General features: G+C 51.2%; 1 protein-coding gene across 1 annotated transcript in view; it reads right to left on the minus strand.

Moving 5' to 3' along the window:
- The window catches only part of LOC113202397 (hepatic leukemia factor), a 55,038-nt gene extending 49,161 nt beyond the window's left edge, over positions 1–5,877 (minus strand). Inside the window, exon 1 of the mRNA XM_052266158.1 lies at positions 5,377–5,877. Within this exon, the coding sequence (XP_052122118.1) occupies positions 5,377–5,677 (301 nt within the window). The 5' untranslated portion in view covers positions 5,678–5,877. The remainder of the gene's footprint in view (positions 1–5,376) is intronic.
- Positions 5,878–18,169: the final 12,292 nt, after the last annotated feature.

The raw sequence follows: 18,169 nt of genomic DNA on the forward strand, positions 1-18,169 counted from the left end.
CCCCCCACCACCAACACAAAAGAACGAGAAAAATTTCGCGAACAGAAGTTCTTGGAACAAAATCGGCAAAAATCCCAACTTTGAGCGAAGACAATTTTATCGCGCTCTTCGTGAGCATGAAATACAAGGCGGATGACAGAATAATTACAGCGTCCCTGTGCACACGCGCCGCGGAGTGGCTCCAACGCCACTCTATTCTTACTTGAATCTAATCGGAGGCGATCCCCGGCCGGCCCGGCCGGACGGGACGCGTGCACCACCAAGCAGATTCGAGCGCGCGGGCGGGCGGGCGGAACTTAGCGGCGCGGGGCGGTTATTCGTACGCCGGCGGACATGATAAGAGGCGGGGCGTGGCGCACAAGGACACGCACTTGACACTGATTTTGATTTACGTTTTGCGCACAAAACGATGCAGCATCAGAGAAAAACGTGAAAATGAGCTTTTACATCCTTGTCTTGCGTCGTTTAATGTATGCAGGATACAGATACCATGAGTGCCATACGGATATGTTGACAGGATTTTAAACATCATAAATGTTCTCTCTTCATTTTCGTAGACTCCGTAATTACATTAGAGGAAATGTTGCGTTATTTTTTTTTAACAAAGTCATCTTTTAAACAGTGTCAGTCGTCAGCTGCTGCACATCTTTGTGAGGCGCACACAATCTGGACCTCGACCTTCGGCGTGCGCACCACGGAGGCCAGGGTAGGCCAAACAGTGAATGACACAGAGTGGCCGCCACGCGAACGCCGCCCCGCCTCGCCACCAGTTGCATAACAGTGCAACCCCCGACGGCGCCAGCGCATGTTGCTTATCGCAGTGTAACTCGCCGGTGATTAAAGGCCCTCTCGGCCGCCTCGAGGACCCGCGGCGCTACGCGAGGCGCCACGGCCAAGAACAATCAAACCCACCCCGACACCAAAGCACAAGTCCGCTCCGCAGCCCCGCAGCTCAGTAACGTGTGCGTGTATATTGAAGCGCCGCTCTAAGGATTCCTCGCCACGAGTTCTTGGTCCACGGCGGGGGCGGCCGAGGCTGTGGCGGGGTGTGGCGGGGCGCGGTTAGCCGCGAGGCGTTCAATGCCGTCCTGTGCGCCGCCCTAGCGGGGGCTCGGCGTGGATGCCATGGATATCAAATTGCCATTCTGATCTGCCCGACGGCCGGGCCGGGCCGCCCCACCCCTGTCGCCCCTGCGGCTATAGGCAACCCACCGTGACGCAGCGCCCGTGCAGCCGCAGGCGGCGGCAGCAAGCGGGCGGCAGCGGCGCGGTGACCAAAAGGACAGCGCCGGCTCAGCGGCGCCCATCGCGCCCGGCGTACCTTTCCAAAGCGGCCTTGGAAACTAATAGCGCCACTCATCCGGTGACCCCCCCCCCCCCCATCCCCCGCAAACACACACACGCTTCGCACAGAAAGAAAAGAGCAGACATGCACGAATGTTGTCGCGATGTTGCAGCTCACTCACGTCCCTCCTATTAGACAAGAGACGCGATGAGCGGAAACCACGGATAGATTCAGGGACGATATCGTCTCGCTCAATAGACTGGACGAACGCATCCCTTTCGCGTGCCGCAAAAGGGGGAACACAAGGCGTTCCATGATGAAAAGTGTTCGAGAAATAAGAAAGCGTCGCACGCGGCATCTCATCAAGACTATAGCTATGGAAAATACAAATCGATACGACAGTTTATAATCAGGACTCCAAAAGGTCGTTGCTGGAACAGAAGTCTAAAGGACAAGAACCACTGTTCCAACACTGTTACACCAAGAGAGAGGACGACATACTGGGGCGGGCTGTGTTCCGGACAATCTTTTTCTATTTTTGTATTTTCGGAAAATTATTCATTTTTTATGATTGATTGTATGAAACAAACACAGATGCTCTACTACTTGGCCTCCTTCCGGTTTTGATTTTCTTACTTCCTTTTCACGATTCCGCCCAGAACAAATGAAGTCAAAAATTATCCTTATTTTTCACGTCCGTAGCGGGTGATTTGAAGTCCATCCAGCCTCACAAACGCTTCCGGGTCGACCTAGCCGCGGGATCCGATGAAATGGCCTCTTAGCAGCGTCGTGCTCAAAACAAAGCAAGGCAAAAGCTATTCAAGAGCAAAAATATTGGACGCCGCTACGCCGCTGATAGGAGTGAGCGAGGCACATAGTATCTCACGAGATACAGATTGATACGGGACATTCTTCTCGACGACGACGTGGCATTTAAAAACACGTCGACGCCTCATTTGTGGCGTGGGTGGGCTTTGGGCGGCTCCTCTTCGCCGAAGGGGCATAAATGCTGTGCTCAAATGAATTGTATATCTTCGGTGCACAGCGAGAGAAAATACCGTCTTTGGATCAGGCAAACTGTTCTTGACCTGAATCTGTATACTTAAATATTGTTCTTAATCCAATCTAATTTTCACTACATCAATGCTACCGTAGCTTTTAATTAAGTAGTATATGATCTCGGAAAGAAGTACAATATTTAATTACAGTTTCAAGTCAATAAGGACATATTCCTTGTTCCAAAACCGGACTTCTCTAGGTGCGGTACAACAAATATAGTATGTCGCAGATTTTACCGTTTTAGGGGCGTGTTCCGACTTCAATGCCTTTCATATTACTATCTTTACACGGAATTCTCTGTACACTGATTCCACTCAAGCCTTTGATTGCCAAAGTTGCCATAGGTGTGCTATATGTGGAGCGATATTTCGGACGGGCTCTTTTGTCCATTTCTTTTGAATCAAACTTGCACTCTTCTCCACTCCATCTTCACTCACTCCTCTCCACGCCATCTCCCATCGGGCCCCACTCCTCCTTCCAACAAACTTTCTCCCCTCCTCCCCGCGCGAGACTCATACGCGGGGCGCGGGAGAGACGAGGCACAGAGAGGAAGAGGAAGCGAGGAAAAGGAGAAGAGTGCGATGACGAAGAAGGGAAGGGAAAGGGAGGGAGGCGGTACTGTACTGTCACCTTGTGCTGACATTGTAGCGAGCGCTAGAGCCGAACGTGGTAGGGACAGGTATCTGAGGGACGAACACACCCCTCCTTGACGAAGCCCCTAACCCGGGCAGACCGTCCACCCGCGCCCTTACGGCAAGCCCAAGTTATGAGAAAAATGGCAGCGCACGATTCTGAAATAGTTTACACATTGCACGCTGATCTGTCAGTGAGCTTAGTGCTTTCTGATTTACCAGCTTGCGCATGTGGTTGTGCGTTTAAGGTTTTCTGCTGTTAGCCCCAGAAAAACAAAAAGCCGTGGCAACCTTGGTCATTCCAGGGACCACCATAAGTAATGGTTGAGACAATGACTAAGAATACAACGACATTTAGGATGGTACAACCATGTGCATAATATGTGTATACTATATCTTACGATATTCCCTATACTAACAATAAACCGCCGTAAAAACGTATGCTTTTTTAGAAAAAGGGGAAAACTTTGAGGGAATTCCCATTAATGTGGTGAAAACACCTTCGAGAAAAGTTGAAGATAAAAGTTCCGACATGGTTTTAAAGAAACCTCAAATCTCAGGAGTTTTCCCTAAATTATGACAGAAGTTCTTCAAAAGTTCCCCTTGCCACCTCAAAGAGTCAGACATTAGCTTTTGGTTTTACAGTGCGATAGTGTACTATGCTGGTTGAGTTTTCCCTTTCAGGAAGAATATAACGCTTCCATTTTTTCCTAGTTTATCGTTAGAGCTAAAAAGGGAAACTGTGAGGAATTCTCACAAAGTCATCTCTCCAAAAAAATGTAGGATTTGCCCTCATATGTTGAGACTCTTCCTCTAAATCTCAGCAGTTTTCCTCAATGAATGGAAGTTCCTCAAAGTTTTCCCATCAAAATCTCTGACATTGTTTCTCCGTGTCTGCGGCTTGCCCAGCGGCAGCAGCGGCCCGCGGCAAAGAAGCCACCCGGTATCACACAGTTCAGGGATACACGCGAAAAGTGCCGCTCGATATCGCCAAATGTCATCGGTGAGACACTCGATATCGCAGCGCTCGTGCAATCAAGAGCCCAGCCGCACCACGACCACGGTGGCACCGCCTCCTACTCTCCCTCTGATCTTCCCCTCGGCCATCTCTCTCAGCAACTATCTCACTCTCTTTTCTTATTTTATTTCTCTTCTTGTACTCTTCCTGTACCGTCGTGCTTACTCGCCCTCTCCGACACCTGCGCCGGCCGCTAACCATCCTGCCCATGATTCGCGCTGTCCGACACCTCCGAGACCATCTGCTCGGCATATCAGCTCCAGCTTTGGGGTGTGCTACACCAAACCCACACGGCGACAACGACGTTTTCTCGTCCACCCGCGACCCGCCCCTTTCTAAAAGGACTGGGCGGCCGCCGCACAGCAGGCATGGAGCGTCGTCATCGCGCCGTGCGGCCCGCCCAGCCCGCGACCCGTGGCGTGAGTTGGGCTGCCTATCCGCACGGCGCAGAGACGGGCGCGGAGCAGGGCCTAGCGCAGCGCAGCGAGCGGCCGCGGGACTAGCGCCGTGCTGGCTAGGCCGGCTACCGGCTGCTCAACAGGCGGGCATGCCGGGCTAGCAGCTGCCTCACCCCCAGGGTGGAAAGAAAAAACCACGGCGGCTCTGTTCAGAAACAAGACTTAAGATATGCAGAAAAACACAAAAAAGTATAAAAGTAAATGTCTTTAAACAACAATCAAAAATATTGGAAACAAAAGTTTTCATATTTTTGAAATGTGCTGAAAATCCTACATAAGTGGCGTCTTTTGAAGGACGACTGGAGATAAATAAAAAGACAGGTGCAGGGGCGACAGAAACGGACTGGACGAGCTATAGCGGAGCCATCGGCATGGGAACTTCAAGCAGAAAGAGGGAAATGTGCCCACTCCAAGCAATGCACACAGAAAGAGTTTCGGGCGATAAGGGTACTCGAGACGACCGGTCTGCGTACGCCGCAGCAGCGCCCCATCCCTCCCCCCGGCACTTCCTCCCCCTGAGGCGCGCCACCCCTCCGAGTCACGTGCGCGGCCACCTGACGGGAGCGGGCCACCCCTCTCCGCGCTCCCCCGCCCGCCCAGCGCCCGCCCAGCGCCCGCCCCGCGCCCGCCCCGCGCCCGCCCCGCTAACTAGCCCTCCCGGCCAGACCGCGACCCCGTCTCGCCCCGCCACGCTCCTTTACGTTCGCTATTCCACTCGATCGCGCCCGTCCAAATCTGTCAGTCTGGTTCGGTACCCGTCGCTCCCCGTGGGCCGGCAGGTCCGTCCCGCCGTGGCAGCCAGCGGGCCCTCGACTCATGGCGGCCCAGGCCTTTCTCTCTGACCCTGTAGATTTCCCTTTCAAATGGCCGGCGAGCGGCAGGAGGCTGGGCCGGTGGGCACGCCAGTGCGCGCCAGCGACTCACCTGCGTGGAGGTAGCGCTTGGCGGGCGGCGGCGGCGCTTGGCTGGCCGGCGCCTGGCTGGGCGGCTCCCACTGCCGGCCCTGCTCCGACGACGGCGGCGGCGGCGGCCACGGAGGGTAGCCGTTCATGTCTGGTGGAGGCTGCTGATGCTGCTGCTGCTGCTGGTGGCGGACGTAGTCGTCGTGGTCGCTGCAACAGCCGCCGCCACCGCAGTCGGCGAAGGTGTCGCAGCTGGTGCTGGCGCAGCCGTGCAGGTGGTGCTGGGCTTGCATGAAGTGCTGGTAGTGGTGCTGTAGGTGCATCCTGGGCGAGCGCGGCGACCCGTCTACGGGGGGCTGTTCACCCTGCTGGCCCTGCTGCCCGTGCTGCCCGTGCTGGGCCTCCGGGCCTTGACCGCCATCCCAGAGTCCCTCCCGTGACTCGGCTCGGCCCAGTTTGACGGACGGTGGTGGGTCCAAGCCCGCCCGGTTCTCTGCAACTGCCGCAAGCTCGGCGAGCAGGGGGGCCTCGTCCGGCACTGCCCTTAGGGCTGCCTGCCTAGGGGCGGCCGGGGGCGGCCGTCGTGGGGGTGCAAGGGTCCCGGGGGAGCGTGCGCTGCATAGAGAAGGGCCAAAGGCTCAACGATGCGGTCGCCACGGTGTAACAACCACTACAAGTTACGCCCACCCCGCGCCTCGCCGCCGTGGGCGCGCGAAACCGGCGCCAGATAGGCATCAGCTGCGTCTTAATTCTGACGCCGGCTGGCCGCTGGAGAACCGAGCTCATCGACAATCAGAAAAAAAGATATTTAATTCGGCATTCTCAGAATCGGGAGTTTGCGGCCTGAAATTTCGATTAATATCCATCCCCGTTTCGTGGCCGGGCTCGCCTGCCTTGGACAGGGCAGTCGATAGGGTTTGCATGTAAAGCACCGGAGGCCGGGCGGGGCGAGGCGAGGTGGGGTGCGGTAGACCTCCGGGGGCTATCGGGTCTGCGGCGGCCTGGCTCCCAGGAGACGCAAGACTCCATTAAGACCAAGTGCCATACCACGGCTTCCCTGTCGAGCGCTCGAACTAGCGCTAGGGTTGCCTCGCCGTTAGTTTCGGCTTCCTGACTAAGACGTCCTGGAGTTAGCGGGCAGCGGGCGAACCCCTTCCTTGCTTCGTATTTTCGCCGCGGTGTTGACCTCACCGACCTCCATAGGGTCACACACACACAAACACACATAAATCCACAAAGGGCTTCGCGGCACCCGGTGCTCCCGGCTCCGGCACTCCATTCTAGTTGCTGACTCCCCACGGTTGAACGACATAGAACTATTTGCTCGAGATGGTCGACAAAAACTTGCCATCTGGCACTTCTCAATTGCTCGATTCCGAATATGCCGTTAGGATGAATTAGTTAGTCACTGTGAAAATATCTCTGATCACTTACAATATTTTTTTAGTCTTTTACAATTTACAAAAGATGTTGAGAATTTACGGTACGTATAAAAAATTTACGACTGGCCAGCTTTTGCTCGTCGAAGAATTTCAAATCATGAGTATGTTATAACTTTACAATTTAAAATCGTCACATTATATAACATTTCTCATGAAAAAATATATCCATAAAATCAACAGATGAAAAGTGCCAGTGCCAGGGGATTAAATGGAACAAGAGGTCAGGTCAGGAGGGCAATTAAGGGAACGCGATGGTCTGGGCCGAAAAGGATCTCGCGCCCTACTCTTCATTTTTTGGTACCCTTGGACCCCCTCTGCCCGTACAATCAAAGACAGCTGCGACCACAGCACTAAGAGGGTGCGGTGCAAGGCACAATGTAGACATGCAATCACTTTGGCCAAACAGGCTAAGTCCAGTCATTTCTTGTAAAACTGAAGAAAAATCAGTTCAAAGTGCAAGAAAACTCGTAGTAATACATATACAATTTCGCAGATTATAGGCGCGATATTCACAATTCAACTTCAAAACTTTTTCAGAATTTTCCAATACTATCTGAAATAGATTTTTCTGCCCGCACACACACACACCTTCAACTCGACGCACACCTGCCAATCAGTCGACCGTGCAACGCAAAACACCGTCGCCTGGCCGACCGGTGTCCGTTCAGAGCGAATCGACGATGACGCCGCGGTGCTGCGGAACACAACCCTGACGCGCGCGGGCACTGCTCGGGGGCGGTGGCGGCGGTAGCAGACGACACATCGGGCTCAGCGCGACGACGAGACCGATCTGCGTCCCCCGCTTTGGCTCGGCCGGGTCCCGGCCGGGTCCCGGCTGGGTCCGGCTCAGTGCCGTGGCGCGGTGCGCGCGCCCGGGGGAGGTGCGCGGGGGCGCGGCGCCGTGGAGGGGCGGAGTTAGGCAACGCGGCGCACAGCTCAACACGTGGAGGAGCACGCTACCGGCGGCATGCTTGCGGCTGCGTGATACGCTCCCCTCTTCACAACGAACCCCCCCTCCCCCTTTCGGTCCAGGACCTTCCTGTTGCAGCCGCTTCCTAAATAGTCGTGCATCGAAGTGCCTCTTCGCGGGGAATTCCCTTCAGTCCACACACGAGTGGGTTTCAGAAAGAGCCCGAAGTAGCATATCGTTCACTGTTTGTCATGTTGTGGATCGATACATTTAAATCCCTTATGGAATGGAAGATACAATCGGCCCGTGCGCCCTAGCGACAACAATTGTTAACAACTGTCTGGTAGCCCAACTCACACAGAAGGGTGAAGGGTGACGCGATATATGTTCAGATAAAATACGTGGGTGATTAAGCGCTGCCTGGGAATAAGCCACGTTGACTACGAACACTTCTCAGGTGTCGCGTCATAATGTAGATAACGTTGATCACTGGCTCGTCCTTTCTGATTTTTTTCTTAGAAATACTCAAGTTCTATGCGATGGATAGTGATCACTACCGTCAACGTGTCTGTTATTTACGCGTAAAGTTACGCAAGGAACAGGAACACATTCCATAAAGTGTCAGTTTATGATTGTCCAACGAAAAGGAGTAAATGGTTATTACTGCCTGGTAAAAGAAATATCTCTGGAATTTCACGCAGAATTAAGAATTAAGTTGCCTAGGTTCATTATGGATTCCCTAAAAGCCGCCCTAGTGCTCGCAGTAAAAAATCCGCGGATACCTCAAAATCGCAAGTATAAAAAAAGGGACGCGGTGACGATTTTACCAGTGCGGTGATGCCCCACACCATTTGGTATTAGCCAAGTCTATTTTTTGTTGCCGTCAAGGGCTGCGCCGGTACTGCTCCAGCGACAAATGTCGTCAGTCACAATAACTCTACCGTTGGACTGGATGCCTTCCCCTCCACGCAGCGCACGGCACAGGGAACGTGATGCAAAGGGCAGACATTTGGGAGGGAAGGGAGAGGGGTGGGGTGCAGAAATGCGTGATGCCATCCTAAGCAGTCGTAACGGTGGCCATTCACTAAATATTAATACATTTATGTATTGTGTACTGTGGCAATTGCCACATTGTGGTCATACTTAGTAAAACGCCGTGTGTATGAAATAAAGTACTTTAAGTACCATGTACTTTATCAACATGTTGCTTCTGAATCACCGAGACTCTAAGACTCACAGCATTGTGTTTTTTCTCTCTCTTTTTTTGCATTGAAGAGCGGGGCAGGCTTTAGTCCTAGACACAACACAAGCGCAACAGAAAAAAACATAATAAAAAAACACGGCGCAATTGTAGAGGGGCGCTCCTATTACTAATTAGGCAGGTCTCAAGAATACGTCTCGGGCCCCTGATTGACACTTTGCGCCCAATCACATTGATATGACGAGGGTGTCGTGGGGAGGTGTCTTATTAATTTAAATTGGCAGCAGGGAGCAGACGACTCGTGACGACTCGTTTCTCTTCAATTTTTGTTTCAATTGTTTTTATTTTTGACGAATCAAACCTGCGTCGTTGTTTGCTGTTTGTCCTCTCGACCTGAATTTGTGCACCCAATTTTGCTCAGAAGACAAAAAAACCAAAAAAAAAAAAACAAAAAAAAAAGAAAAAACAACAACAACAAGAAAACAGTGAAGCAGCACAACACTATCAAATTGTCGCCCGGCAGCAGTCTCGTTGCCGCGTCGTCTCTTCCCAACGGGCTCCATTATGAAGATATCGTTTTCCCAGCGAACTGGTGCCGCTGCGAGGACAGGAGTGTTCATGGGACGTTAATCAAGACTTTTTCCGATAAAACATCAACGGAAGAAACACAATCCGGCCCGGGATTGCCAAGATGCTGCTGGAGCGAGATCGTGCACAGCCCCGTTGCACTGAGAAAAATATTATAGCAAAGACTTAACATGCGACATGTACGAGCGGTGGCGGTACTACAATTGTATCACGGTTATCAATGCCACGTCTCTGCGCCAGAGCAAAATGATGCAATGATGTAATATTCTTTTTTGAGAGCAGACTCGACTTCCCTTTACCCTGGCATACCCAAATATCGCGTTAAAATAGATTTGAGGGCTCACCTATTCGGCTAAAGCCGTTTTGGCCCCCGCACCGAGAATAGACTCGGGCTCGTCGTAACCTCTCGGCCGCTGGACAAGCTTGTGAATGAGGAGCAGGACGCTGCGGGGGAAGAGGAAGGGGCGCACAGGGCGGTGCACGTGGAGCTGGCGCTGCTCCCGCCCCGCCGGGCCACGTGAGCGTGAGGGGTTGCGCTGCGTGCGAGGCCCCCACCCCCCAAGCGCGGCCCGCGCCTCATTCACAACTAGTTATGCACGACGCGGGACCGGCCCGTCCGGGGCCCACTTCGATACTCATTGTAAACAATCGAAATATACGTTCTTGCGAGTAACGCCGTACAACTTACTTTCGTCATTTCTGCATGCGGTGATCTGCAATTACTCCCCAAATACTAACACAGCCAAATAGGGAGTGTGCGCATCTCGCGGGGGCGATAGGCTACTCACATTGACTGGCACGCTAACCGGTACAGCTGGTCTCCACTCACCTGGAAACAGAGAAAAACACTCGTCAAGTTGGGTCTGGAGACCGAAAACAACATTGATGGGGAAATGTATCTGTCAAAATACACTGAGATTTTTTTTCCCAGGGGAAGAAACGTTTGTCTAATGCTCCCGCAGGCGCGGATTACGGCCCGGCTGACAGGGCGGGGGGAGGGGGGTGGGCGATGCACCGTCGGTTGCCTACATACAGGGTTCGCCCCCCCCCCCCATTAATGCACGCCTGAATGCTTGCTCCAGTTCAAAATTTGTTTGTTTTGCTTATGCAGTACATTGTTTTCGGCTGGGATCTAACAGGGCATAATGTTTAGCCCCAAAGCTAAAAAGCATACTTCTATTCGTACACTACCACTTTTAGATCCGGTTCCGCTTTGAGATTTACGTACGGCAAGGCGTAAGAGCGAGAGATTGATGGAAAGGACACACGTTTCAAACAGAGTAGTGCACATGCTGGTTTAGGTCCTAAATTAAATGTTGCATTTTCTTTAATGTTTTTCATATACATTGTACTGCCGGGGGAAACCAAGGCACGCCCATGGGCTGCAGCCTCTCAAGGTGCTGCAGTGCAGCACTGACCACCCTCAGCAACGAGAAACTCATTACCAGCGACATTAAACGAGATGCAGCGATCATCAGAGGTTCAATCAGTCAACCACGTCAAAACTTAATCAAGTCCGCCACTATGACCATGGTCAATTTGTTCCAAACAGTTTATTTCCTTCGATAGCCTCCATCGATCATTCATGGGTGGCTACATGAGACGTAGAGTCGAAAAGCCACCATTATTCGAATTAATGTAATTGTAATGACTACAGACATTGACATCATAACGTATTGAAGAACATTGTCAATATACAAAAAACACTGGTTTCTTGTAAAATTAGCGAAACGAGTGAAACAAAAAATCAAAATAAGGAATCATAAACGAGCGACAATTTGTAGTGTATCCAGAACATTAAATATAGATCACCCCGTTCCTACGACAATGCTTTGTTTCGTAAAATTAACAGTAGTTCTTCGACATTTTTCGCCAATTAGATTAACAGTCGCGTCAAACTCAAAAACACTTCAGCACTGCATTTCATTCCCTGGGATATCATCGTCGTCAACCAGAACCAAAGAGAGAGCCGGCTCAGAGACCTGCGGCCCGCCAGGCCCACCGCCGCCGCCTTTCCCGCGCACCACACAGCGCGCTCTGTGAGCCGGCGGTCGCACCAGAGGCTGCCGGGGCGAACTTAAGCGTGTGGCCACTAGAGTGCGTCGCGGCGGCTGGCGGGAACAAGAAGCTATTCAAACACCGCAGGGAGACCAGCCTGCGTCCCACCACCGGCAACGTGCGGCCGTCACTTTCCGAAGCGAGAGCCTTGACAGTCGTCCAAAACATGCGCAGGCACTTCTGCGGCGTTCGAGCCGTCGTCCCGAGACATGTTTCGGAAATGCTATGACAAAAGTCCTATTGTCAGAAGGTAACCGCGAGACGTTCACTCAAGATGACCACAAGCACCGTGAACTGTGGCCACGTACGCGCCGTGCATGAGGCGACATGACGAGGCCGAAGCTAAATTGCTAAAGAGCGAGTCACAATGACGAGTGACAATCCCGCCCCTGGCTACCCTGATTTGGCTGGATCTGGATCTAGTTACAGTCTGTGTAAGTTCCGACTCTCCTTAAGCAGCGCACCGCCAGGGGAAGGGATAGAGTCACTTCCCGATATCAGTCAGCCAGACCGTCTGGGAGAAGCACAGCACGGCTGAGCAGAGATAGTAGGAGAACGAACCTCGAACTGCAGCCAACTGCTCTGGAATCTATGCGTAATATTTTTGCGTCCTATTCCGCAGTAGCTCTTTTGCATTTTTATGGGAGTGTTTGGACAGTGGGATGCTGTCACCCCTGTGGCAGATGCAGTGACTCGCTAACGATTTTGTAATATGCAAATGCTGTCGTGGTTGCGGATTGATACTACATACTTGGAAAAGCGTGTCTAGAGGAGTTGCGTCAATTGTGGCTGCAGGGATGGAAAAAAGCCACCAATTGGCAGCCTAGCCGCTCTTTAAAAAATATATGTGCAATAACTTACAGCACACTACATATAACTCAGCTGTTGTGTACTGGAATTACGAATTCTCGCCCACAAGGAAAAACCATAACTCTGGAAACTCAGGTGTGAGACAGTCTAACATCAAATGGTGTTAGGCAAAATACCTCACACCAAACGGTGTGAGGCAAACATACCTCACACCAAATGGTGTGAGACTCTTTGTGCCTCACAGCAAATGGAGTAATACTCACTGTGAAAAATTGTCGTACGGGGTACAGGAAAATTTTCCATGGAAGAAGTCGTACAAGTACAATCTAAAATTGTACAATTTACTAGCCCTATGTATCGACTTGGAATCGAATATCGAGCGACAGTGGGAGGTTGTACATGTACGACTCGTATTGTAAATGGCAAATTACAAAATATATCGTACATGTACAAATAAATTTTTCACAGTGCTTTCTCATACCAAATGGTGTGAGACACAGAGGGTCTCACACCATTTGGTGTGAGGCACAACTAGTCTCACACCATTTGGTGTGAGGCACAACTAGTCTCACACCATTTGGTGTGAGGCACAACTAGTCTCACACCATTTGGTGTGAGGTATTTTGCCTAACACCATTTGGTGTTAGACTGTCTCACACCCGAGTTTCCAGAGAACAAGCAAAAATTAAGTTTTGACATTTGAAAACTGCGCATTTTAGCATGTTATGTCTGTAACGATTCATTTAAGCATATAAGACAAAAAAACAACAAAAAACATCTCTACATCTTTGGAGTGCAAGAGGTACGCACCCGCACCCCATACCTATCCTCTGCTCACTCACAGCGCCTGGCTATTCGCCAGACTTCACGTCGACGCCCAACCTACAGCTGTAAATTTCGATAATACAAACATCTCTCATCGCCACTCGATCGCATTGAAAGTCGAGGAAGGCTTCCGCTGTGCACAAATCAATGAGCGTTTGGAAAACTTGGAGGCAAAAGCAGAAGAGTTCAGCCTGCATTCACCGGGATAAGTCTCAGGGAAATCCATGACTTTTAAAAGGTTATTTTAGTTAGAGAAATTTAGCTACAAGCAGAATCACGCAATCACAGAGTTAAGATGGCGCACAAATTAAGATGGCGCTTCGCGGGACTTTGACAACTAGGGTGATGCATGCACCGGCTAAGACATCTTCAGAATAGCGAAACTCAGGCACAATTTTACAGCATAAACATACAACAGATGGAATCTCTTGCATGGCATTTCCTCCGGAATTTGGCGCGTTTCCAGTGTTGTTGCGGCTCGAACATTAGTCCGTCCGCGGACTTCTCACACCCCATCCGTCAGAGCAGCCATTGGGTCGCACTGGACAGGATGTCAAGGTGACTAGGGTGCTGGTGCTACCGCCCGGTGGAAAGGGGAGGAGAGGGGGTGGGGACGACACTTACTGCTATGCTACAAAATATTCTGAGATCTGGGCTACTCTATACTTGAAGTCTTAGTCATGTGTTCTTAGCTGTCATAATGGTGACGAACCCAGTCGTGAAAGTCGATGCGGCCAGGACGTCAACATGACATCACTTTAACACCACACGGCTATTAACGTTCAATGACGGCTCACCGCCATACTCACACTCACCACCTGTCACAACTCCTGTCCAAAGACAAACCTCAAATAAATGAGGCACCAATAAAATGCATTAGACGGGGACGCTCCAAACAATTGCTCAAAGTGACACCTGCACCGCCACCGCCAGGTGACCTCACCCGGATAACAGCCGGATACTTTGTCTCATCCGTCACGGCTTTAAGCCAGAGCTGCGATGACTAAAATCACAATTTCTTTTTGCTATCGGTCTGGAATCTGGCTTCCAATTTCATTAACATGCACAGCGCACCGTGGCTCAATGACGCTAACAAGGCCGTTAGAGTGCAGCACCGTCGCATCGTGCCGCGCATGGCACCAAACGGGGTGCTGCTTACCCAGCCCACGGAAGGAGTCACCAACACGTCAAGATCTATACGAATTTTATAAATTAATAAACAATTACGTTTTCACGCCACCTATTAGATGGAAAAAATTCATGGAAACCTTGTTTAAAGGGCGTCTTTACAAATGCATACCTGAGGGAACTACAGACCGGGCGGGGAGGGTGAGGCGCAGCGGGGCCCGATATAGGAAAGCGGAGTACCCTCTCTCAACCTGATAGGATCACAGGCCGGTCGAAGGCGCAGGAGGGGGCTGAGAAGGTGGAGGGGGGAGAGAGAGAGAGGAGGGGGCGGGAGTGACACTCGATCCCTTGACCAGACCACATAGCGCATGCAGGGACAGCTTGGCTTCTCCCGACCTGAGCGGCTCCACGGCTTGCTTCCCAGTCAATGATTTAATTTTTTTACTTTTAAACTAAAATGTTTGCAATGCACATCTAAGGCCCTCATACAAATGTAGCGACACAAGGGTAAAGTGTTTGATTTTTCTGGTCAATTGATGACTAGGTTCAATGATGGACAACTCCTATATGAACTCAGTTGGCCACTTTTTGTGGAAAACTGTTTAAATGTACAAAGATTAGAAACACTGAAGGAAAGAACCTGGATTGCGAAGTGTTCTATTACATTAACGCAGTAAATGAGGAGGTCCGCATAGCCAAGGGATATAACATAAGTCCTCTAGCTAGAGCAATAAATAATTACTCTTCGGGCTCGAACATTCGATAAAACCGGTTCGGCTGTTTTGTTCTAGGAAGAGCGGCCAACGTATTTCAGAGGTTTGGGGGTCTGGCCCCGAGCGGACGGAGCGCGGGGCGTTGGGGAGACGGGGGGGAAGGCGACCTTCGGACCCTTTAAGACTCGGCTCGAGACTCGGACTGAACCCGCCCTATGAGGCCCTTCAGGCAGCACATGTCGGGATAATGAAGACGCCGGCTGACGAGCCGTCGACGGAATACGGAAATGCCGATTAATTACAGTACTTATTGCCATAGTGCCAGAGCTGAATAGGCTAGATATGTATATGCCCGAGGAAGACTGCGCTAAAATGAAACTAATTAAGAGGAATAAGAACTTTTAAAACAGAATTTTTCACGTAGAAAATATTGAAAATCTTAATAGGGTTGTTTCGAAATTCTTCCTGGAATACTGATTACCTTCCTTTCCTAAAAACAAGGTGCTCCCACCATAAAGCCGACCGGCGTCTTAAGACTCTTCCCAGCGAATAAATCCGCCACAAGGATATCGCGGCAGCAGTAATCGCACACGCACGCACATCGACAGCCGGGAGCCTCCTTAATAAACAGCGTCACTGTCCGGGAGCCCAGGCTTGTTTGACACTCATTACAAGCCGAGATAGTTGCTGCGCATCCTTGCAGCAAACCGGGACAATCATCACCCTGGATCGCGCCCCCTTAGCGTTTGTAATTGCTACCATGATGTTAAAACCAGCACTAAACATGTCCGCGGGCGGAGCAAAGCGCGAAGTGATGGGGAACTTAGCAACGCCACGCCACGCCCACGGTGTTGCGACGGCTCAAACCCATCTTCATCGCGTGGCGTGCAAGTCTCCGGCGTAGCAGGTGCGCTGGCCCGCAACGATCCATATTTAAGAAATACTTATAAGCTTACCAACTAGAAAAACACGTTAAACCGCATGTTTAGCATTCAGCACAATTCCTAACTTCTATCACTGCGACGTCCGAAAGAGCTGCGAAAATTTTAATCAGGCACCAGGCGTACAAGTGCTGTCGTGAGCCAAAATACCAACACCCTGTCGGTTATCAGATTGCACGTCTCTCTTTAAATGAATGATTAGGCAAAACAAAAATAGTACTGCGGTTAGAACAACGCAATTTACCATAATTGCTATTCAATACCCTTTTCTACCGGGCGCCGGGCTTCTACCTGGTGTTCATTTTCCAGTGGCCGTGTCTACGCGTACCGTCGAAAGGGATAGTGTTGTTGTAACCGATCCAGCGCCCGGCGCCCACGGCAGCAGCAGCCGACTCTCATTTGGCCTGCTGCTGAGCCACGATAAATTTCCATTAGCGCTACAGAGCCGCTGAGCCCCGCAGGACCAAAACAAACAGATCGCAAAACAAAAATAGCGTCCGGCCAAGCAACATTGTCTGCGGACGAGCAAAAAACTAGTTTTTTGGGCGCGGCCGAAAAAAGGAACAACAACTTCTGCGTGCTTGGCGCCCCTCCACACGGCGGGCGTAACTACCAGCAACATGCTAGAGAGACTTGGCGAGTTGTCAGTTTTGGGGGATTTTGGCGGCCGTTCTTAACGTCTGGTAAAGCGTTCACATGTCAAAATTCTTGAGGAATGTCAAAGTGAAAGAGGTGTAATGGGACAGAGATATGGGGATACACTGAAAAAAAAATACTGTGGTGCTAAGGACAGCTGTAACACCTCCAGGAACATTTTGCTCTTGGATCGGCTTCAAGAACATGCGTTCTTGGAGCCTGTTCTTGGGCTATGTCGTTGGGTCTCTAGACCGGACGTCACTGCGGCAGTGACATGTGTCTTTGGGGTGAGCCATTCTTGTAGTTAGTTGAAATACGGACGTGCTTTCGCACTTGTCGTTGATTTCAGTACAGTGTTTTGTAATAATTTTTTTTATTATTTAGTATCAGAGATCCAGAATAAAATTGGCATTTAATTTTGATGGCGGCAATCAAAAATTGCATTGGCGGGAGCCAGCGCAAGTTGGGCACTCTCTGACATGTTGTCAGTGGGCGACGATTTGTCACCAAGTGCCAAAAATTCAGCCACACGTGCACTCCTACCCGACAGGGTTGAGCGCGCGCGAAAGAGGCTTCTGAAAGTGGAGCGTCTGAGCAAGACAACTAACGGAGACCACGACGAAAGTGATCAGCGAGAGCTAATGTTGAATGCCATCTAGCGGCGTCTTCGGAAGCTGGCCAATCTTACAACATGGAGCCACGCACTGCCTGCCGCCAGGGGAAGCACCATCGTGCGTCTCGGGCAGCGACATACTGTCCTTGGTCTATCGGTTTCTGTCATTGGTCTAACGTCAACCACCTACGACAAGCCACAGCAACACGCCTGTCCTTAGCACCACAGTATTTTTTTTTCAGTGTAGGGCGGGAGAGCACGCACCATAGTGCGACTTTTACGACAAGCTCGGTGATGCTTTATTAGGCGGCTGGGCTGGCCGGGGCGGCAGGAGCACGATCACGTCCATCATGAGTCGTAATGACTTACTCCCGCCGCGCGAGCCAAGCGGGGCCGCGGGCCGGCCGCCGCGCGGGATGGGCGCGACACTGCAACGCGAAGCAACGCGCCAGGAAGACATTTCGGCGCCAACGACACACAATGCTCACACAATACGCGCCACGCCCGGCCCGGCGGCAGCCGGCCACGGCGGCCGCGCACAACCCACTGGCCAAAGCAATATCTCTTTTAAACACCTGTTTCTATGCGTAGAGATAGGAATCCGTCCATATATACGAGGCTAGATAAATCTCCAGCACGAGGATACAAATCAGCAAAGAAAACAAGCCAAGGAAAAGAATAACCGAAATGAGTCAACAGTTTTGCTTGATTTGCAACCAAACTTAAGAGAATGAACGGCATATATTCAATTTGAAAATGACGTCGAAGACGAGTCAAAATAAAACGAACGCTAGAGTTGAGTTCGAAGCTGATTCACAGTAGTCGCAGATGCAAAGCGCGCCAGCAGTGTCGTCGACGTGCCTCATTGGCTCCCAAGGTGCGTCGGGCGCGCCTTGCGATGACATGACGATTGGGCCTTTCTTTACACTCACATCTTTTTTTTCTCGCTC

The sequence above is a fragment of the Frankliniella occidentalis genome, unplaced genomic scaffold, assembly GCF_000697945.3.
Source record: "Frankliniella occidentalis isolate FOCC.00 unplaced genomic scaffold, Focc_3.1 Scaffold36, whole genome shotgun sequence".
Classification (NCBI taxonomy): Eukaryota; Metazoa; Arthropoda; class Insecta; order Thysanoptera; family Thripidae; genus Frankliniella; species Frankliniella occidentalis.